The 22825-nt window shown below is 45.5% G+C and overlaps 1 protein-coding gene across 1 annotated transcript in view; it reads right to left on the bottom strand.

Moving 5' to 3' along the window:
- Positions 1 to 15647, bottom strand: part of ITIH5 (inter-alpha-trypsin inhibitor heavy chain 5) — a 48250-nt gene extending 32603 nt beyond the window's left edge. The window contains exons 1-5 of the mRNA XM_066550081.1: positions 15513 to 15647; positions 11587 to 11631; positions 6250 to 6413; positions 4777 to 4884; positions 3725 to 3975 (exon numbers count right to left, since the gene is read on the bottom strand). Coding sequence (XP_066406178.1) covers positions 3725 to 3975; positions 4777 to 4884; positions 6250 to 6413; positions 11587 to 11631; positions 15513 to 15632 — 688 coding nt within the window. The 5' untranslated portion in view covers positions 15633 to 15647. The remainder of the gene's footprint in view (positions 1 to 3724; positions 3976 to 4776; positions 4885 to 6249; positions 6414 to 11586; positions 11632 to 15512) is intronic.
- Between the last annotated feature and the right edge of the window lie 7178 nt (positions 15648 to 22825).

The following is a 22825-nucleotide window of genomic DNA, read 5'->3' as shown; positions in this document are numbered from 1 at the left end:
AAGCCACAGTATCCTTTTCCTTCTTGCCTTTTATATTCTTGAACACAGTTCCTATATCTTCCCCCAGGTTTCTTTTTTAGGCAGCACTTGATATCTGGATCACAATTAGTCTCCTTTGTTTATTGGCCTTGTTCTTTTTAAACAAGTGCCAGAGAGAGAAAAATCTGTGAGATATTTCAGAGTCCAGAGCATGGATGAGCTCCAAATGCTTGGGCTGGTTTGTGCTCACACTGAGAGAGAGTAGAGCCTTCAGACAAACTTTCCACTAAATTCAGCTGAAGAAGTAAACAGAGCAGGAAAAAGCATTTTCCAGATGAAACTTTCGTCCTCACAGGAGGAACAGTTAAACCTAAATTATTTTGGAGTCTGGCAGATTGAGGATTAGAGCTCAAATGCAAAGCTCGTCCTCCGCTAACATGTGGAAATTTCCAGACAGCTGTTTTAAGAAATAAAAAGCTTTCTGAGACCTTTGCCTTCAGAAAGAAACAGTCATCCTCAAGCAGCCTAGCGTCTCCTGCCCAAGCCCATGGCTAGTTCTCAAACAGCTACACTGGAGGAACAAGATGAGGATATTATCCAGGACATCATTCAGAAAGGGGCTCCATTCTGAGGTCACCAGAGAAGGTCAGGATCATTGGCCTCAATGCCTCCTGTTTTGGGGTTTGTATGTGACAGAAAACACCTGCACATGCCAAAAGATCATTTTCCAAAAGTCATATGCCTTATGCCTTCCTTTGGGAAAAATACAACTCCCAGATGGAGCCATGTGTGCAGGAGTTGCCACACCAGGAAATATCCTAGAGAGATCTGTCATCACATTGTCTCTGCCCCCTGTTCAGAGAGGATGGACCCAGGGCTTTCTGAGAGACAAGAAAAGGACATAGCCACAAGTGAGACTGGGAGAGACACTGGGATGCTCAAACACAGCATTGATCCACAGCATTGATCCACAGCATTCCCACAGCCATTACAAGCTCTCTACCCTAGGCAGGTACGTGGGCATTCCTACCTGAACCTGAGTGAATATAAACCCAATAGACTGTGCATTCTGTGGGTTTCCCTGTAGGATTTTCCCCACCACATGATGGGTCTAGCCAGTGATCACCACTTTGACCAACAAACATTGAAATTGCAACAACCAAGTCTCATCACAAGTCTTTCAGGTGGTGAGATCCTTCTACTCTTATACATTTTCTCAAGTGATATCTTTATGGCTTTATATTGTCATATTACTGTAGATAATAAGAACCAAAACATATCTGTTTTCCTGTGCAACCAGGTTGTTCTAAAATAAACCTAAATATGTGTATTTCCAACCCTGATGAATGAGCGTTGTTTCCAGAACTTGGGTTACCCTCACCTTTTGGAGTGGGTTGTAACAACCTGATAGCACAATACATTTCTCTTCCATTGCTCTCAAGATAATTTATTAATACTTCTCAAAATCTCATATTTTATTATTAACTGTGAGATAGTTTAGACATAGGAAATAGAGGAAGAGAGCTTTAATGACATATTCAACCTCAAACCAGTCAGGCAGTACCATTTTCCAATGTTCCAATGTCCAACCAAGTGGTACTGAAGGGTTTTAAGCTGTGGGAATCCAAGAGAGAGCAGATACCTTTTTTTCTGGTTTGCATTAGAGCTCTAATCCTGAATCTGCCAGAATCCAAAATAATTTAGGTTTAACTGTTCCTCTTGTGAGGATGACAGTTCCATCAGGAAAATGCTTTTTCCTGCTCTGTTTACTTCTTCTGGAGGTCTCACTGGATGTGCATCCACTCTTTGGGTGTCATATGAGCAAGAAGGCTCCACAGGGAGCAACTAATGGCTGTGATATGGTTCATTTTTGGATCCATCTTGAGAGGTGACAGTCAGCTGGAATATAGTGGACAACCACATGGGATGATTCCAGACAGAAAGGGTGTGAAATTGAATTCTGAACACAGATAAAGCACAGGGAATCTGAGCTTCAGTTGCATTACCCGTCCTGCAATGGAACACATAATTTATATACATTTTACTGGCTAGGGAGGATTACAGAATCCAACAGCTCAGGCCCATTTTTATATGAGCTCTTTGAAATCTGAAGTATGATGCCAAGAATGTCAGTGCTCCCAGATTGCCATTTGGATAGTGACTTACATGAGTTTTCCCTGTATGTCATTTACATATAGGAATTTCCATCCTGTGCTGGACCAGCAGTGTGTCTGCTCTGCTCAGTCTGTCTCTACCCTTGATCAATGCCAGATGTCTTGCAGGAAATCACATGCCAACAATTCCCTGATAGGTGAAAAAGGCTTTCTGCCTCTCCTGATGAGGAGCAGAGCACATTTATCACTTGGCACGTGGATGTAGGACAGTGAGACTAATGAGGCTTGACCTGAAGATAGCCCAAGTCACTGAGAGCCTTGGTTTCATGTGATTTGGATGAAATCAGTAGGATCCCACTGAGCAATCAGTTTAACTCCACTTCACATGCATTAGGATCTTTTAGTGGTAGATATGAGCAGCTCCACTGATTTTGCTGGCACTGTGTCACTTGGAGTCACTTGTGTGACTAAGGGTCAAGTCCCAAAAGACTCTGCATCCTCCTTCTATCCTTTTTTTTTTGTGTGTGTTTTTTGACAACATGCAGCAAACACAGGATCCTGAGCTGTTGGTTTACACCAGAAAGAGTTATATTTACACTGTCTGAACAGTGAGCAAGGATGGCTAGGGGTAACAGCAGATGCTCAGATAGCACTTAGCACTTTGGCAAAATATGGATTTTCCTCTTGGAATTTCCCATGTTCTGAAGTGCAGGATTTCCTATCTTCCTTGGCATGGATGGATGGAAAAAACAATTCACTTAAAATAAACAGTTCCCAGGAGATGCAGAGGCCAGGGAAGAGCCTGCTCCAGTGCTGAGCACAAGGCCTGAAGGCCCAGTTCAAAGCTCTTCAAGACAATAGCAAAGAAAAAAAACCCTATTGAGATGAATGGGATCAGCCCTGTATTCATTAAGCTTCAAAGTCCTCACAGGCTGAGGCACAGATACCACACAGAGTCATCCAGAGAAAATAGACCCAGTGCTGCCAGGCCCCACAAATAACCATGAGAACCATGGGTCATAAAATCTCTCCTTACCTGTGGGGGTCCCAGTCGTGGGTTTCTCTGGGTCTGGATTGAAGGCACTTGAGATGGCAGTTCATGTTCAGACTCAGCTGTTTATTATTTCTTATCAGTAAAACAGTCTCACTACTGTGAGTTCAGCAGCTTTTCATTAGAAGGCACAAAATGGCCAACAGTCTCTTGGTACAAGGGCTTTTAAGACTAAACTATCCAATTAAGAACTGACACCTGGATTATTTTCCCTTTTAACCCAATAACTGATCCCAAAGAGCTGCAATGTGGACTCTTCTGCCCAATCACAAAATGCCACCCAAACCCATGAAGAAGAAGGAGGAAGAAGCATGAAGAAGAAACCCAGGATAACACCCTGTGCCCTCCATCTTGCTTCCATCAACAACAGACTAAAAATCCCAAAACCTCAATTTCTCACCAAGTGATACACCTGCACTGCTCTCTATAATCTATTTCACACTTTTGTGGATTCCAGTCCATCTTGAAGTCTGGGAAACTTTCTCCAGGAATGAGGGTCAAAGTCAGTGCTGCCCTGGGGGTCAGGGCACCCCAGAGGAGACACAGAAATATTCCCAGTGCTCTGGGCCTCCACACTTACCTTCAGCTTTCCCATTGCCTTTCTGCCTGCTGTTCCTGAGGGGAGGCACCTCCAGGGACACAATTCCTGAGTTCTCCAGGATGTTCACCTCCACCCTCAGCCTCCCCACCAGCTGCTGGGGCCGGATGCTGACGGTGTACTCGTATTTCCCCAGCCTCCTCTGCAGGAGCTCCTCGTAATGCAGTGTGAACCTGGCCTGCATCTTGCGGGGGATGAAGACAGAGGCCTTGAATGTCTCATAGCCGTTCTCCCTGGAAGGAAAATCCAAAGACAGCTTCACATCCCATACACATCACACATTACCTCCTTCACCTCCCCACCCCGATAGTTTTGCCTGACCCTGTTCCCTGTAAATAATCAACTGAACCTTCCCATTGAATCTTGTTGAACTCCTGTTGCATTACTGTTATATAAATCAGCAAAATTTTGCTGATCTATATAAAATATACATAAAATACATTAATACTATAAATAAAATATTAATATCTATAATAAATATTAGAAATATTAATAAATATAAACGGTATTATCATTTACCAAATTAATATTTATTTATAATTATATTATTATAAATAAATATAAATATTAATATTTATAATAAATATTATAGATAGAAGTGTTATTATTATTTACCAAATTTATATTTATTTATAATTATAACATTATAAATGAATATAAATAAAATATTAATATTTCTAAATAAAATACTAATAAAGTATATTCTTTCTCCACTCTTGAGTGAAGTGGATGACTCTGCTCATGACAACACCCTAAGTTTCTTTTCTGTTATTCAGGAAGCAACAATAATTCTTCCCCCCAGTAGTACATCCTGGAGCTTCTTGAAATTTAAAAAGTTGTGTGACAGGGTTAGAAAAAGCCACACACAATTTTTCACGGCTTTGAGTATAGGAATGACACCAGGCAGTGCAGATAACATTCAGTTTAACTGCTCCTTCCTATAAATCCATGGATGGCTACGCCAAGGCAGCCAAGATAAAGATGGCAGGAGAGGGCATCACCTCCCAGAACACAGCCAAATGCACAACACTCACCTTCCTTCTGCGGGGCTTGGAGGTTTCTTGTGCCTTTCTTTGTCATCCGTGCTATTTTTTTTTTCCTTCCCTGTGACTTCTCCATAATAAGTCTTGTTGCCAATGCTCCTGGAGAGATCAGAGGTGTCAGCATGGTCACCCTGCACCCAAGTACAGTGACAGGTGTACATTTGCTGCAGGTGCATTCACAGACTTTGATGTGAGAAGAATCTCAAAGTGCTGCTGGTGTCACTCTCCTGAGTCCACCCAAGTCTCTGGGGCAGAAGCCAACTCACAAGTTCCCTGGCTGGAAATATCAGCCCAGTACAAAGCCAAAAGTCTCTTATTCTTCCTATTCACTCTAAATGGAAGTATTTCTTAAAGAGTAGGTCCCCTATCCCCTTTGGTCAAGTCTGAAGCTGTGGCCCCAATATCTATCTGTAGAGAGGTTCTGAGCATGATCAAACCAAATATGTTTGAGACCAAGAGTTTAATTTACTGGTCATTTCACTATGAAGTTTCTCTCTATTTGCTTTATCAATCACACCTCCAGCAGCCACTGAACCTCTCTGCTGGCTGGATAGGTTGACTTCTGCTCCAATGTGGAGAACATGAAATAACAAGAAGATTCTTAGGCATTAGAGTCAGTAAGGTAAGATAAATATATCTGCCAGCGTTGATGAAACTTTCTCTGGAAAGGTTTTTAAGGTCTTGAAGAGAGTTTTCTCATTCAAATCAGAGATAGAAGGAGAAGGAAGTGGTTAAAAGACACTCAGAGGGGAAATAGAATAGTTTAGAATAGTTTCCCTCCTTGTTTACACTGAGGATTCAAATTTAGTATTGTGGCATCCATAGACCTGCTCTGTACATTACTTCTCAGGACTTCTGCTGGTCAGAGTGACTCTGAGATAGGTACAATTTCCCAGCCTGGCAGTCAAAGAAGGAGTCAGCATTCTTTTGATCTCATTCTCAAGGTTGTTTATTGTTTCTTATCTATTACATTCTTTCTCTGACCCGCTGCAGGTCTGTCTGGCAGGTTGGATTGAGGCACACTACCCATCCTTGGGGCAGTGTTATCTTTTTATACTAAAAACTACATGTACATTATTTACCATAACTTCCCAATACCTATCACCTATGTTAGCAGTGAGTTTCTACCTTAAACCAATCCAAAAGTGCCAACATCACCCAGAAGATGGAGGCTAGGAAGAAGAAGGAAGAAGGGCAGGGCATGCCCAAATTCCTCCATCTTGGGACCCCAAGCCTCCATTCTAAAAACCTCAAAAATCTATTTTTCACCCAGTGACAAATTAACTATTATTATACTTAAACTTTCACGGCTTGCAGATCCTCATATAAGGTAATTTTTTCCATGGGTCATAATCAAAGTGACAGGTGTCCTGGGCTCTGTGCCATGGTCTCAGAGCCCCTTGGCAGGGTCTCGAGTCCTCCAGGGCAGCCAGAGGGATTTCCTGGGTCCCGACACTTACTTACATGGTAAAGTTGGAGATGAAAGCTGCAGCTGGGATCTGCATCTCAAACACAGCTTCCCGTGCCTCGGAGCCGCTGTTGACCATGGTGCAGGACACGGTGGTGAAGGCGTAGCGCGAGATGATCGTGGACCTCACGTGGAACTCAGACATCCGAGGCCTGGTTTCCTGTGGGAATCAAAAAGGTCGCCCCTAAACAGACAGCAAACTCACCCCTTCAGTGTTTCAATGGGTTTAAGATTTAATGTGGACTACAAGCTCCCACCCAATGGGTATTAGATCTGTTGACAACAACAGGCAAGGTGGGCTTGTCCTCAAAATTTCAGGTGAGCTGCAAACAGTTAATCAAGAACGTGGTACTCCCTTTGTTCATGCATAGAGGCCACAGACATTGTTCAGTGCTTGGGAAAGGTCTGAGAGCTGTGCTCATGCCAGCCTTTAAGTTGTGAAACACCCCGACAAAATCCATCTGTGTCCTGAACTGAAGCTTTCAGCTCTGACTGTGTGAGAGGATCAGGATTATTCCCTTGTGGCCTGGGAAGAGAAGCCCAAAATATGTCCCCATGGGGTCCAGAACTGTGTCACAGACCCTGCTCTGTGCACAAGAGCAGATGGAAGCCTTCTTGAAAGACTGACATCACCATTTATGAAGAAGCACCTTCAAATTCATCCAGTCAGATCCCTGAGTTATGTAAACAGAGAAACTGCTGTCAATGGAGTCAACTGAGTCCTCCTCTGCTGAGAATCCATCGTGGAATTCTGCGCCAATGGATGAAGAGACTTAAAAAACATTGACACTGTGACATCTCAAGCAAAATATTTAGAGCTTTTTGAGCCCACACTGGACTCCTTCCAGCAGAGAAGCAGCAGAGACAGCAGTGAATGACACATGATGTAGCAATGGAAGCTGAAAGCCAATTTCTGCTTCTTGGGAATGTGTTTTCGTGCACAAGTCTTCAGTTGGAGCATTTCTCCAGACTAATGTGTTTTTTGACAGCAACATCTCCATGGAGCTCAAATGTTTTCTTGCTGGAATACTTCAGTATACTTAACTGAAAGCAGCCCTTGAAAAAGAAAAATCTGTGCACTGACTTACACAATCAAAGACCAAACTCTCAAAAGCAGAAGGGGCATAAAGGGTAAAATGCACTGTAAATACAGAGCAACCTCACCGAGCCAAATACAGTGAGACTCTTCCTATTGAGATTGGTAAAAGCTCACAGTCACGTAAGAGTTGTGAGGACAAGAACAGGCTCTTCAGCTGCATGTCCAGGCTTTCTTTCAGAACAAAAATAATTTTGGCAAACAGCTTAGGAAAGGGAGCAAGTGTTTGTCTGAGTATGAAACAAGAACATTTCTGCAGTAGCTGATGGCATCAGAAGTAACTGAGCATCCAACTAACCAAGCTGCTGGGCTTGTGAATTCCAGGCAAATGGAAGAATGAGGATCCACTGCAGGATCTAACAAGATCTGCCAACAGACTTGGCACAAAGTCCTGCCTGCCTACACCTGCAAGGCTTGGAAATACTGATATAATGTGTCTCAGATGAACCTAGTCATGATAGATATCTTTAATTTTAGGCAGATCAGTGCAATGGTTCTGTGGATCTAGGCTAGAACACCCCTGCACAGATCTAATGTCCCACCCTTAGACCACTGCTTAATTAATGCTGTTAATTAGAACTAGATCCTGCTGTTCTTATGAACTTCCCTGATACATAGGCATGGCATTCCCAGTCTCATTATCCTGAAGGTGGAGAAGGTGGGGAGTTTTGATTGAAATAGGGTTGTAGGAATGTTTTCAGATATAATGAGCTGATGCTTCACTCAGTCTTGCATGCCACCGATTGCCTGTGGCATAGCAAGGTACACAGAGAATTTAATAACATAAGTTACAGAAAGAATTAGAAACTACAGCAAATTCTTTGGTGTCAGACCTTCTGCATTCACCCCCATGTGCTGCAGCTCATAAAAATCTGTGGGTTTATATGTAGCTGACAGATGAACAGCAAAAGAGGATCAAGCCCTTAGCCTTTCACTTGAGATACAAGTGGCTCTGCAGTGACCTGTCTGACGCTGAGAATGCACTGATGGATTCACAGGAGCTCAGGAAGTCTTTCAAATGTGACAGAGAGCATGAACTTGCCTTTGTTATGACAACAACGGGAGAATGGTTGTGTTGGGTGAGAAAAAAACCAGTTCTAACCCTGTAGCCTGTCACTGGCAGAGACCAACAGCACATGCTTAGAGGAGAGTGTAAAATTAGAGTGTAAAGTCCAACCTGCACTGATACTACCCTGAAATATTCTCTCAGTTTTCAGTCATATGTGGCTGAAGGAACTCCAGGGTCAAGGGTGGTATTTTTGTGGTATATTTGTATTCTGTGGATTTCTCTTCTATTACTTTACACAGCTGTTTTTGAGTCTGTAAACTTTTAGCATCCACAACATCCTGCTGCAAGTTCCACAGCTCAGTTGTATTTTATATGCAAAAAAAAAAGTCACTTAGGGTTTTTTTTGCTAAAAACACTCTTTGCTGGCTTAGCTGATCTCTGTTATAGAATCACAGAATGGAATGGGCTGGAAGAGACCTTAGGGCCCATCCAGTTCTAACCCCTACCATGGGCAGGAATACATTCCACTAGACCAGGTTTCTCCAAGCCTTGTCCAACCTGGTCTTGGACACTTCCAGGGATGGGAAAAATATCTCTATTCTACTGAACAATCTCCAGCTCTGATATCCTTACAATCTGAGGAATGGCAAAAAAAACACAACAAAAAATGGTATTCAACATCCCTCCCTCTTCCTGGTGGATGTGAGTTGTGAGTTGCTGTTGGGAAAATCAAACACTGAATAAAAGCTAGGGTTGAAAGAATTGGTTCACCTTCCCATCCCTGGAAGGTATCTGCAATTTTCTGTATTTAGAAAATATAAATGGTGGGGGCACAGGCCATTTCCAAACAGGCTGCTCAGTCAGGCTGGGCAGGCAGCCCGAGTTCCACTCTGTGATTCCTGTGCTGCATTCCCTGGAGCTCCTGCACAATCCATCAGTGCCTGGTGCTCTAATGCACAAATGCCTGTTTGTTTTCTGCACTTTTTATTGAGGATTTGTCTTATGTTGGAAATGGGGCTGTGCATTCTATTATCATCTGTCAGAGGTGGGGCAGTTCTCTCTGTTCATGGGGCAGTTTTTTCTTTATCTCTCCCACAGCCCATCCTCCTCCAGGAGATCTCTGCTGTCCATGGCCACTGAGTGTCCCTGCAGGGCTGATCCAATTCCATCATCCCATGGGGAGATGCTGCGCCCAGGGGAGGAGCCAAGCATTCCTACCTGGATCCAATCTGAGGTGCTGGGACAGCACAGCAGCCTTTGCCCAGTGCATTGCCAGAGGAGCAGCTTCTGCTGCCCTGCATTGCCAGAGGGAGCCCAGGCCCATCTCCAGCAGCCCTGGAGCTGCAGAGGAAAACTCCCCCCTTGTGCAGGATCCCTGCTCCAGCAGAACCACAGCTGGCACTGCAGGAGGGCTGAGCCCCCATGGGATGGGGCTGTGCCACCCCCTGACACACAGGGGGCAGCTCCTGCTCTCACTCTGACAGTGGCTTGTTTTCTGTTTGTACTATTGCATTTGTATTTTTTTAATTTTCCTAATTAAGAACTATTATTCCTATTCCCATATCTTTGCCTGAGAGCCCCTTAATTTCAAAATTATAACAATTCAGAAGGAGGGGGTTTACATTTTCCTTTTCAAGGAAGGCTTCTGCCTTCCTTGGCAGACACCTGTCTTTTCAAACCAAGACAGCCTTCAGAAGGTAAGAGGCAGCTCAAAGGAAAAAAAAAAGCAAAACAAACAATTTGTTTAATGTTATTATTACCATGACTTATCATCCCTATTAAAAATTTAGTGAGGGAATGCCAAGGCAGCAGATTAGCACACTGCCATGAGGCATGCTGGCTAGATGCTTTGTGGAGGTGTCCTGGTCATGATGATGAACTGGCAGCTGAGATTTTCTCACCAAACAAATTATTTTATGCTCATTTATATGAAATAGTTGGAAGAACAGAAAAAGAGCTGAATATATGAAATCCATTCAGTATTTTTGCCTTTATCAGTTACTTTCATCAAAACAAACTGACTGTCTCTCAGATTAGAAGTAATAAACTGGTAATAAGCCCGAGAGTTTTTCTCTAGGCTGCTGATTCCAATTTGTTAAAGATGAAGGGGACCAGAAGCTGTTAAGGCTGCTCAGTGTGTGAAATGAGTTGCACACCAGTTCTCAACTGGGAAGTCCCCCAGAAAAGCCAGAAAAATAACTGGCCATGAACAGCAATCCTACTGGCTGCCTCTCTACATCTAAATTTTAGATTTCTGTGCTGGAAGAAGGATATTGGCTTCCTTGTTTTCTTCCTTTCTCCAGGAGATTTTGTCAGAGAACGACAGAGATCTTCAAACTCCCTTTCTCTTCAAACTCAGTGAGATTTCATCAGGCTAATATTCACTGTGTTGTTAAGTTGGTAACATTACATGTTCTTCCTCCAAATCTGGGCTTGAGAAGATGGATTGGGGAATATTAGAAGAACCTGTACCTGTTGCATTGATCAAAATGAAGATTTCTTTTTTCCTTACCCAGAATCTCACTCTACCATCAAATAGTTCATCCCTGGGCACAGGGATGTGAGGAAACCCAGGGCACTGGGAATATTTCTGTGTCTGCTCTGGGGTGCCCTGACCCCCAGGGCAGCACTGACTTTGACCCTCATTCATGGAGAAAGTTTCCCAGACTTCAAGGTAGACTGGAATCCACAAAAGGGTGAAATAGATTATAGAGAGCAGTGTAGGTGTATCACTTGGTGAGAAATTTAGCTTTTGGGATTTTTAGTCTTTTGTGGATGGAAGCAAGATGGAGGGCACAGGGTGCTGTCCTGGGTTTCTTCTTCATGCTTCTTCTTCCTTCTTCTTCATGGATTTGGGTGGCATTTTGTAATTGGGCAGAAGAGTCCACATTGCAGCTCTTTGGGATCAGTTATTGGGTTAAAAGGGAAATAATCCAGGTGTCAGTTCTTAATTGGATAGTTTAGCCTTAAAAGCCCTTGTACCAAGAGATTGTTGGCCATTTTGTGCCTTCTAATGAAAAGCTGCTGTACTCACAGTAGTGAGACTGTTTTACTGATAAGAAATAATAAACAGCTGGGTCTGAACATGAACTGCCATCTCAAGTGCCTTCAATCCAGACCCAGAGAAACCCACAACTGATACCCCAGCAGGGATGCACACAGACACACACATATCCAGGGAGAGTGTAGCTCCCATGAGGTAAAACAAAGACAGGGTGTGATACATACCAGCCTCTGCAGGAATTTGGCCTGTCTTGGGACGCGCCGAGCAACCTGCAAAGAGTTCAGGGAGTGAGTGGGGTCTGTTCAGCTTACAGCAGACATGTCACTTGTTTAATCCCAGACACAGGGCTGTGTGACTGATCACCCATGGCCAGGTTCAAATGCTCCTCTGGTTAAAATTAAAACCTGAGTCTCTTCTGTATTAACAGGCCCTCTGATCAAAGCTCAGCAGTGGAATGTGGCTGTCTCAGGCAAGGAGGTGCTGGGGTTTGGCCAATGGTGCTTGGCAAGGGACCCTCTGTACAATGGTTATTGTATTTGCAGGGTTCCCCAGATGGAGGAAGGAATGATGAATCTGACTCCATGCTCTCAGAAGGCTAATTTATTATTTTATGATACTATATTATATTAAAAAATGCTATGCTAAACTACACTAAAGAATACAGAAAGGATACTTACAGAAGGCTAAAAAGATAATAATGAAAATTTGTGACTCTCTCCAGAGTCCCAACACAGCTTGGCCCTGATTGGCCAAAGACTGAAAACAATTCACAGCAGAATCCAATGGAACAATCACCTGTGGTTAAACAATCTCCAAACACATTCCACATGTGAGCACAACACAGGAGAAGCGAATCAGATAATATTGTTTTCCTTTTTCTCTGAGACCTCTCAGCTTCCCAGGAGAAAAAAAAGAAAAAATCCTGGGTGAAGGGATTTTTCCAGAAAATGTGAATGCCACATGATGGCAGGAAGGTCAGACTTTAGGCCTGTCCCTGGATGCTAAGAACATCCCTGCAAGTACTGAAGGCCAGGCTGGAAGGTGTTTTGAGCAGCCTGGTCTAGTGGAAGATGTCTGTGCTCATGGCATAGGTTTGGAACTGGATGCTCTTTAAGGTCCCCTCCAACCCAAGTCATTCTATGGTTCTATAACTTGTTTAAATTAATGCTACAGCTTCAGCTGTATGAATAATATCTCAAGAGCAGATCTGTTACCTAAATACTCTCCACAGCTACTGTGTATTTTTTGTGCAGTGACAGAAAAGCACTGGTTATGGGCAAATCAGGAATAAAGATGTAGAAATTCAGCCACAGACCTTATTATGAAACAAAGTGCTTCACCTGTGACAGTGCAATTGTACTCACTGTCTCACCCTTGTCATCAACTCCTCTGACTTCTTCTCACATGGTTGCTCAACAACACCTCCAAATCAAGCCCCTCCCCAAAGCAAGGCTTTTGTCAATGAGGGAAGCCAAGTGCCATCTTAAAACGTCAGTGGAACCCCAGAGAGCAGAAGAATAAAACAATATGTTTTACCTGGTTTGCCCTTTCAGTTTATTTACTCTGAAATAGCAGCAGCCCTTGCCAAAGAGATTATTTTATGTCTGTTTATATTGTGCATTGAAAAGCTCAGGAATGCCCAACGGGGAAATTAAAGTTTCATCCACGAGAATCTTTACTATTTCCTTCTGCATCATTTTAGCCAACATCTTGTGAAATTAGAACCAAAGGAAAACAGCTCCCTTGGGAGGAGAGGAGAGGAGAGGAGAGGAGAGGAGAGGAGAGGAGAGGAGAGGAGAGGAGAGGAGAATCGTTTGTATCTTAAGTTTTGGAAGAAACTTTCTGTCTGGGTCTGTTATCTCAGACAAATAAAGCCCCTCAGGAGCCGGCTGTGAGAGGCTGCAGAGTCTCCATCACTGTGGGTTCTTCAGAACAAGACAACAACAAATAAATGTCTGTGAAGTTGTCCCTGCTTGGAGCAGAGGCAGGGATGAGAGATCAGTAGCCCTCAGTATTTTTTTACTGAAGGTTTACCTTTTGGAACAAATCCACCTGTTGCTCTGGTCACAGGGGTTTTTAAGGACTAATCAGTGAAACTGGAAACTTGGTTCCTATTTTTATCTTTCCCCACCAAAACCCATTTTGTTTGCTTGCTGAATTGCATAAGAAGACTCTGTGTGAGTTCAAGAACCACCTTCTAAAGTCTTGGTGATACCCAGTGGATGTCAGTGAGGAGCTAAGGATCCCCCGACAGCAGTATCTTGTTTTCTAGGACTTCATGGCTACTGCCGAAACACTGCTGCAGGGTTTGTTATCAGCCCATTGGACTGTTCCAATCAGGCAGCTTCACTGGTATCATCTAATGGAACCATTTCCAAATTACCATCAACTTTTAGCTTTAAAGCTTTCCAACACCCTCATTAAAGCCAGATAATTGCTAGTAGTGACCCCATAACTCAGTGCCAGCTGTTAGTCCCAGCATGGTGTATGGGATATAAGCTGTGCAGTGGATTTGTTTCTAGGGCAGTGTCTCAATCCAGGGGAGCACCTGCCTGTTCTCAGGTGTTCAGTGAGGACAGACAGATGTCCTCTTCTAGATCTGGCTGTCCCAGGGCACCACAGCTATGCACACATCACTGCTTTTCTGGTGGAAGTGGCTGCTGCCATTGACCTGGCAGCAGCTCAGCTCCTGAGAAAACACCCTCAGGTGCCCCAGGCAACATCAGCCAGGCTACTCCAGCACTGTGAGCCAGTTCTTTGAGCTTTGCAGCTGATTTTTCCCCCTAAAGCAGGTGAGTGGTCCCAGATACCACTCCATTGGCAGTGGTGGAGATCCTCTCTCCCACTTTGTAAAACAGTGTTGGTTCATGGCTGAATTCCCCAAAAAGGAATATGCATCCATTGCAATCAGGATTGAAAACAAAGTTTTTGGTGTCCCCATAGGGGAGAGATGTGGATGCTTCTATTCTTTCTATTCTCGGAGGGATAAATACAGATATATGTGAAGGGTCTCACTCTTCCCACCTGCTGCATGGCAGAAGATGCCAAATACAGACAATTACTGACATTTTAGCCAAATTGGATTATCCCACCTGACCTCCAGCAAGGCACAGGTATTCCATAGTTCCTGCATTGTAGCTCAGGCCCACATGGGTGCCTCAGGTGCTACAGAGCCTCTCAGATCTGATCAAATTTAGGTCACTGATGCCCTAAGTGACCCAAAGTCACACATGGAAACTTGTGGACCTGATAGATGTGAGCACAGACCTGAAGATCTCTCTTATAGAATCCAAGTGGTGTGATTGGAAGGAACCTTAAAGATCATCTAATTCCAGCCCCTCTGCCATGGGCAGGGACACTTTCCACTCGAAATAGATCACAGCCTCCCAAACCACCACCCAAACTCTTCCAAAAAGTTCATTGCTCTTTCAACTCCATTTCCTTAGAAAAGCTAAGCCACACAATAACACAACATAATAGCCCTCCCTCACTTGCAGAAATTTTTTTCCCTTTCATTGTCAAGAAGCCTTTTAGAAGCTGGAATTCATGTGCTTTGTTTCATGAATTAAAAATGCTACAAGTTAAAAACACACGAGTTAAAAATCAAGTACAGTAACACCATGGGCAGAAAAAAAAAAACGATCCCCCGAGCTTGAAATCCTGGGGATTACTCAGACTGGAGTGTGGCCAGGACACAGCTTTAGCTCCGCTGTGCCAGTGAAAAGCCTGGTTAGCACAGCCTGGGGATGGATGGGGGTCAGACCGAGCCGTGCCGGGACAGCAGCACTAGCAGGGCAGGGTGATGGCCAGGGTGATCTCCAGGGTGATGGCCAGGGTGATGGCCAGGGTGATCTCCAGGGTGGTGGCCAGGGTGATGGCCAGGGTGATCTCCAGGGTGGTGGCCAGGGTGATGGCCAGGGTGATGGCCAGGGTGATCTCCAGGGTGATGGCCAGGGTGATCTCCAGGGTGATGGCCAGGGTGATCTCCAGGCTCAGCACCTCCAGCACAACCCCGTGCTGGCTGCAGCACCTCGCACGGAGCTCAGCAGCACGGACAGGTGGAATAAACGCATTTTTACCAGCCTGCCCCGCTTGTCAACACTGCCGCGGCCACCTGATGCTCCCCAGCCACCTCCGCCTCCAAACCTACCTGCTCCACGATGCTGTAGTCCGCCAGCAGCTGCTCCTCCAGGTACCTGGCCATCAGCTCCGAGTCGGGCTGTCCCGCCGAGGGGGAGAAGCCCCAGCAGAGGCACAGCCACAGGATCATTGTGCCCGGGAGCGCCGGGCTCCTGCCCCGCCGTGAGCGCACAGCCTGCCGAGCCTGACAGGAGACACAGAGACCCACCCTCTTCTCCTCCTCCTCCTCCCCGGCTCGGGACCGGCCCCTTTTGCACGCAGGGCGGCCTCCTGTGCTGCAGGGAGTCCCTGCAGGGCTCGCTTCCCTCAGAGGGGTCCCGCATCCCTCAGCCCTTCCCGCATCCCTCAGCCCTTCCCGCATCCCTCAGGGGGGTCCCGCATCCCTCAGCCGTGCCCGCCGCGCTCTCCCTCATCCCCCTGTTGTCCCCTGCAGGACAGGGGCGGTGCTGGGGGGTGCCATTTGTCATTTCGGCACGTACAGCCCCTCTGAGCGGGGGGGATGCTGAGGGGACAGTTCCTGCAGCTGGCTGGGAGCCGAGGAAGGGCCAGGATGGTGCCCCAGTGTTTCCTACCCATGCTCCCTTAGGAAGCACAAGCCCGGGAGATGCTTCAAGGCTGGGGCTTTCCTCAGGGGTGGTAAAACCTATCGCCAGCTGGGGGCTGTGTACAGATCACGAACGGGATGGGACTGCTGAGGAACACACCTTGAGCTGTTTTATTTCCCAGCATCAGTCCCATTACATGGTTATGACAATGGGAAGATGCCACCAGCTCACATCTCAGGCAGCAGAGCTCCAAGTTCTTCTTGGCAAAACCCTCTGGTTCCACCCTCTGGGGAGGGAAAGCTTCTCTTACTCGCCATCTGGGGAGCCCTGGCTGGTTTAGAAAAGCTGCCCCCAGGGCAGGGCAGGGCAGGGTTCCCTCTGCACCCTCACCTTGGCAGCCACCTGAGGCAAAGGTGGCCAAGACACCAAATTCCACCTCCCTCTTGCCATCCAGACTGTGTTTGTCAGCCGGACAGAGCTGGGGTGACCTCCTGCCTTTCCATCCATTTCCCAAAGTTAGAGCCCTCTCCTGCCAGACCAGCCCCAGGTGAAGGTGGACTCTGGTGGGACAGGCTGGGTTCAGCCTGGCAGCTGCCAGGGACACTCCTGGGGCAGACTCTGCCAGCTGGCACCGATCCGGCAGCGCTCACCTCCGGGCGCTGGGAGCTTGTGTTGGCAGGGCTCACCTCACCCCAAATCAGGCGTGTTTGCCACTTTGTTTTTCTGTGACAGCAGTTACTTCTCAATCTAGCTGGCACAAACTTCCTCTTTTTGCTTTGTTTTGGTTTTTGTTTTGTTTTGGTTTTTTTGTTTGTTTGGTTTGGTTTGGTTTTTTGTTTGGGTCTCTTCTCTTCTCTTCTCTTCTCTTCTCTTCTCTTCTCTTCTCTTCTCTTCTCTTCTCTTCTCTTCTCTTCTCTTCTCTTCTCCTCTTCCCTTCCCTTCCCTTCCCTTCCCTTCCCTTTGTCAATGCTCAGTGTCTCTCTGGCCTTTCTGAAGTTTTGTGTCCTCCAAATCTCACAAGTGTTTTTGAGATGCTCTCCTTTCAGAAGGGAAGAGGGCAGCTGGAGATGGAGCAAAGGGAAGGTCATGGTTATCTTTGGAGCTCACTTATCAGCAAATCAATGGCTCAAACTGAGGCTGAGGTGACACCATGTTCACACACGAGGCCCTGCTGGCATTGCCAACAGGAGAGAAAGAATCAAAAACCTGTCCAGTCCTTTTCCCACTGGGACCACTGGCAGCTACAAAGGCTTCTGTGGTGGCCACACCTCAATGGGAGCTGCAGAACTGGGCAGCACTGCAGGGAATGATGGAAGGCTGATGTGGAGGGGAAGAGAAGATGCTGGCAGAGAGCTGGAGGGAGGCTGGGACAGGATGGTTCAGGTCCCCAGAGACGCCCAAAGTGGTTCATCTACTGATTTGATCCCTGCCAGAAGAAGTTGAAGCATTTTCTTCAGCTCCTCACCATTTCAAATTGTGGTGGAAGAGGTCTCAACCATTCATGTGGTAATCAGTGAAGACACTGTGATGGTTCAGACTGAGACCTGGCTTAAGAACACACCAACAGGATGGGTTTTTTTAAGTATTTTTAATCTGTTTCCAGTTATTCCCACATGTCTTGCCCAGCTCAGACAGAGGAGTGCATGGGAGCAGTGTGGGAAACAGGACTGCAGCCTCCTGTGCCCTCACTACTGATCCCAACCTGCTCTGTTTCACTACCCTGGGGTAGATGTGTAAAAGTCCTAGAGTGAATGTTTAGAAATGCTGAAAACAGGCATCCAAACCAATACATATGGCATGATTTTCCTCCTGTTCTGGAAAACCTAAAGGCAATCAAGACCCCTCTGTAAAAGCAAGCCAAAAGCAGCCTGCTAACCCAAGGGGTAACAGTAGTTTCTGGGCAGGAAGGGGAGATGTTTGCCAGTTTGAAATGACCATTGCACAGCCAGGAGGCATTTGGAATACCACCCAAATCTCACCAGCTGCAGCATTTGGCCACTCTGCACCTCCCACTGCCCAGGTGGGGATCTGAGGGCCAGGTGTGTCAGAGCAGTGAGACTCTGCAAAGATGCTGCAATAAAGCTGAGCCTAAGCACACCTGGTGAAAGGAAGGTATTCAAGCCAGAACAGGATCCTCCAGCAGGTACAGGATAACCAACAGGCATGAGAGAGTGGGCTGGGAAAAGCACTGCCCTTCCTAAAGGGATTAGGAACAGCCAGTTCTGCTTATGCTCCCCTCAGCAAGGGCAGGTAAGGACACAGCACACAGTGGGTAAGACCAAGGTGTGTTTTTAATGTGGTTCAGATGCAGTTAGGTTTGCTGAGTGAACATTGAGCCTGGGGTCCTGATTGTTCACATTATCCCCTCCTCCTCCTCCTAGGAATACCTTCTCCTGGTGTGGGGTGTGAGCGTGGCAGGCACTGTTCTGGGATGCTGCTGCAGTCCAGGACAAGCAGTTACTCAAGTGTGCTCACATCAGGCATGTTCAGTGCTGACTTTTGCAGACTTAGCAAGATGAGCAGCTGTTCTTTGGATGGGGGCTCAGCAAATTAAATTTCCTGATGTGCCTGCAGCCAGCATGAGCAGAGCCAGCAGAGCGAGGGGCATGATCCAACAGCTGAGCTCTCACACACATTTCACCTGGAAAAGATCATTTTATATCAAGGAGTCTCTCTGTGTTCACACACAAACATGAGCACCTTGGTGACCTCAAGCAGGGTTAAATGCCCAACCAGAAGTGTCTGAAACAGCAACTAAAGGTACACAAAGCACCAACAAACTGTACCACTTAGTGGCATTCAAAGCCAGCAAATGGATCAAGAAATTGGCAAGAGTCCCAAAGGGTTACACAGGTGTGGTCATAGAGAAATGTCCAGAGGTAAAATTAATTACCATGAAGTTCAGGGAATTGCATTCCATATTTTCCTTCAGGTCTTAATCTAAGCAATCTCCCCTGAAGCATCTGGATGTGATCTGCTGCTCTCCAATTCTGGCACTATTGAGAGGTGCCTGTGTTCCTGAAAGAATCACAGAATGGTTTGGGTTGGAAGGGAGCTCAAAAATCCTTTAGTTCCAACCCCCCTGCCATAAGCAGGGATGCCACCAGCTTGCTCCAACCTGGACTTGCACACTTCCAGGGATGGGGCACCCACATCTTCTCTGGCCATCCTGTTCCAGTGCCTCACCATCATCTGCAAAAAGAATTTCTTTCTAATATCTAATCTAAACATCTCCTCTTTTAGTTTATAACTGTTACCCCTTGTCCTGTCACTAAATGCCCAGGTGAAAAGTCAGTCTCCCTGTTTTTCATAAGCTCCCTGTAAGCACTGAAAGGCTGCAATAAGGTGTCTCCAGAGCCTTTTCTTCTCCAGGCTGAACACCCCCAGCTCTCCCAGCCTCTCTCCATAGCAGAGGTTCTCCAGCCCCCAGAGCATCTTTGTGGCCTCCTCTGGACCTGCTCCAACACATTTTTGTCACGTTGAAGGCTCCAAACCTGGATGAAGCCACCCAGGCAGGGTTCCATGAGGACAGAGAAGAGTAGAAAGGAATTTTCTGGGGTGCCAGTGTCTGCTGGAATCCCTGCTGCCATTAGCTGTGTGCACCATGGCCCAGCAGAGCATTTCAAAGCTTCCAAATCTGGTATTATTCTGATGAAAATCTGGTATTATTCTGATGAAAATCACCCAAAGTCTTTGCCCAAGGGCCTTGATTCTGGGGGTGTCTGACTGTGTCTGGTGCACTGCTGTACATCCATATCTGTAATTTCCCAGAATGGCTGGAGTGTGATGGGATTAATGTCAGGGCAGTCACACCAAATCTGTTCCTTGCAGGTACACCCTGTTCTTACCTGGATCACTGGAAATTTCCAGATGTGAAATGCAATATGAGAAGAGGATGCTGGCTATCTCATCAGACACAGAAATTGTGACATTTCTCCCCATTTTGTGCAAGCCAAACTGGCAAAATTCCATTATTCTGAGAGACAGGCTCTGCACAGCACTAATTCAGGTGGTTCAGGACAGACAGTGCATTAAAACTTCCTTCCAGAGGAATCCCAGTCATGAGAGGACAACTCATGGAGGAGCCCAATGGACACCTAGCACAAAACATCCTCCTGAGATCCTGTCCTCCTCAGGAAATCCTGGGGAGGTTCACCTAAATTGGTGGTAGGGCTCTGAGCAGCCTCAGCACTTGTTTCTCCAGGGTAATGTCTGTAGTTTGAGAGGTTTCAGCTTTTTGGGCTCTTTTGGGCAGTATACTTGAGCAGTTTGTGCCATCTAGTGGTCAAACTAATTTCCCAAGCGATATTTTTACCAAAAAAAAAAAAAATTAAAACATATTTAGTGGTTGAGAGATGACAGAAATAAGGGGTGTAAAACTTGTTTTTTGAAGTAAACTTTGTTCTAAGGGGATTTTTTAATCTCTTCAGAGCAGCAGTGATTTGTCCAAAGGCCCAGATGACTCCAGAAGAGCTTTGAGTTTCTGATGAGACAGGACTGGTCACCCTAAACTAGGAGCACATGAATAAAAAATGTGAATAAAAAAAAAATAAAAACAAAAAAATCAGTTTATATACAAAATTCAAGCTAAAGTAGGTACCATCAACACAGCAAAGACTGGCTGCCCTGTCCTGCTGCTCTTGCAGATCTGCAGAAGCCCTGTCAGCCACAATTGCACTTATTGAAGGTTTTCCTAAGCTAACTTTGAGGTAGGTAACTTAAATACTGAGATTGTACCACAGATAATGGGGTCAGCAGGACAAGGCAGTGACCATCCCCCTGAATTTGTCGGTGGTGAGGCCACAACTTGAATCCTGGGTTCAGTTTTGGGCCCCTCACTGCAAGAAGGAAATTGAAGTGCTGGGGTGTGTCCAGAGAAGGGAACTGAGCTGGGGAAGGGTCTGGAGCACCATAAGGGAGCTGGAGGGGCTCAGCATGGAGAAAAGGAGGCTCAGGGGGGAAGTTCTCACTCTCTACAGCTCCCTGACAGGAGGGTGCAGCCAGGTGAGGGCAGATTTCTGTTCCTGGGTAGCCAGGGATGAGAGAAAATGGCCTCACGTTGCACCAGGGGATATCCAGGTTGTACTTTAGGGAAAATTTCTTCACCAAAAGTGGTGCCAAGCACTGGAGCAGGCTGCTCAGGGCAGGGGTGGAATCACCATCCCTGGAAGTATTCGAAAAACACATGGATGTGTAAGTTGGGGATCGCTGTGGTGGACAGGGCAGTGCTGGGGTAAGGGTTGGGCCAGATGGTCTTGAAGGTGTTCCAACCTCAGCGATTCCAGGATTATTGGAAAACCCTGCTCCCACCCCCTCTGTGCCCCTCTCCCAAACACAGCACTCCTCCCACCCCTCTCACCTGGCTGGGAGCTGAAAGGCTCTGCTGGCATTCCCTGTGAGCTTCTGGAGGAGAGCTCAGCACTCAGACTGAGACACGGTCAGAATGGAAAAAAAGGGAGGAGTAACAGCAGACCTATGCCACAGAAATCTTCTACTGAAACATGGAAGTGTAACATAACATGAGGGAAGAGAACAGAATATTATTAGTATTATATAGTGAATATCATATAACACAATATAGTATGCAAGATAATGTAATGTACTGTCATGGGATAATATAATATAAAATAATATTAAACAGTATTATATAATATTATATAATGTGATATAATGTGATATATAATATATTATAATATAATACATATTATATATAATATAATATAATATAATATGGTATGATATAATTATAATATAATATAATATAATATAACATAACACAACATGACATGATATGATATAATATAATGTGATATAATAATATAGAATAGAATAGAGTAGAATAGAATGTAATATAATTACAACACAACACATCACAACAACATAACATAAGTATCATATTATGATATGATATGATATGATATCATATCATATCATATCATATCATATCATCATATCATATCATCATATATATTTGGCTGCTGTTTTGCCCCAGAGTTCACACAGTAATTCTGTCACTTGCATTGAAGCTGCTCAGGTGCCTCCAACAATCCTTTCCTTGTGCAAGAGTGGAAGGGATGCCCCAACAACTTTTCCCAAAAGGCATCTTCCTCCCTTCTTTCCCCCTTTTTCTTTGCTTTCTTTATCTCATCACTTTAAGTACCCAAAGAACCAGAGAGGCAAAAAAAAACCTGTTTCAAAATCCCCCAGGAGAAACATGCACCTGAAAATATCAGATGCTCTCATGTGACTGATTTTGGAAAACTGGAACTATCACACAATCAGCAATGATTTTTTTTTTTTTCCCCAGCAGAATGGGAAAAAGTGCATTTGTGTGGGTCAGGATGCAGCCCCAGGGTCTCAGCCAGCCCCTGGGGGTTGGCTGGGTGGGAGAGCCCTTGGGGGAGCCCAGCTCTGCTGCCTCCATCATGCTGAGAGCCAAACTTCACCTCCTTTGCTATAAACAGGCAAGCTGGAGCTCTTGCTGAGATCTTTTGAAGTTTTTGGACACTGCAAGCTCTGTGCCTAGCAGGAAATTAGTCAAACATCACAAAAGCAAGGAGTGAGCCTATCCAAGGCAGGGCTGTTATCGAGTGAGGACACTATTTGGATAACCCTTGCTCAGGCACCACAGCTCAGGCTTGTGTTGCAAGGCTAATATTTACCCAGGGCCTAAACAAAGTCAGCATTTCAGAACTTTGCTCAAAATGCTGCACAAACCTGGGCTGTTTCCTTGAACTTGTCTCAGAGAAGGGAAGAACTTGTGCCTGTACCTGTGTGA

Source organism: Molothrus aeneus, chromosome 5 (genome assembly GCF_037042795.1).
Source record: "Molothrus aeneus isolate 106 chromosome 5, BPBGC_Maene_1.0, whole genome shotgun sequence".
NCBI lineage: Eukaryota > Metazoa > Chordata > Aves > Passeriformes > Icteridae > Molothrus > Molothrus aeneus.
Note: the sequence above shows the minus strand (reverse complement) of the source record. Positions and strands in the feature narration are given on the sequence as shown.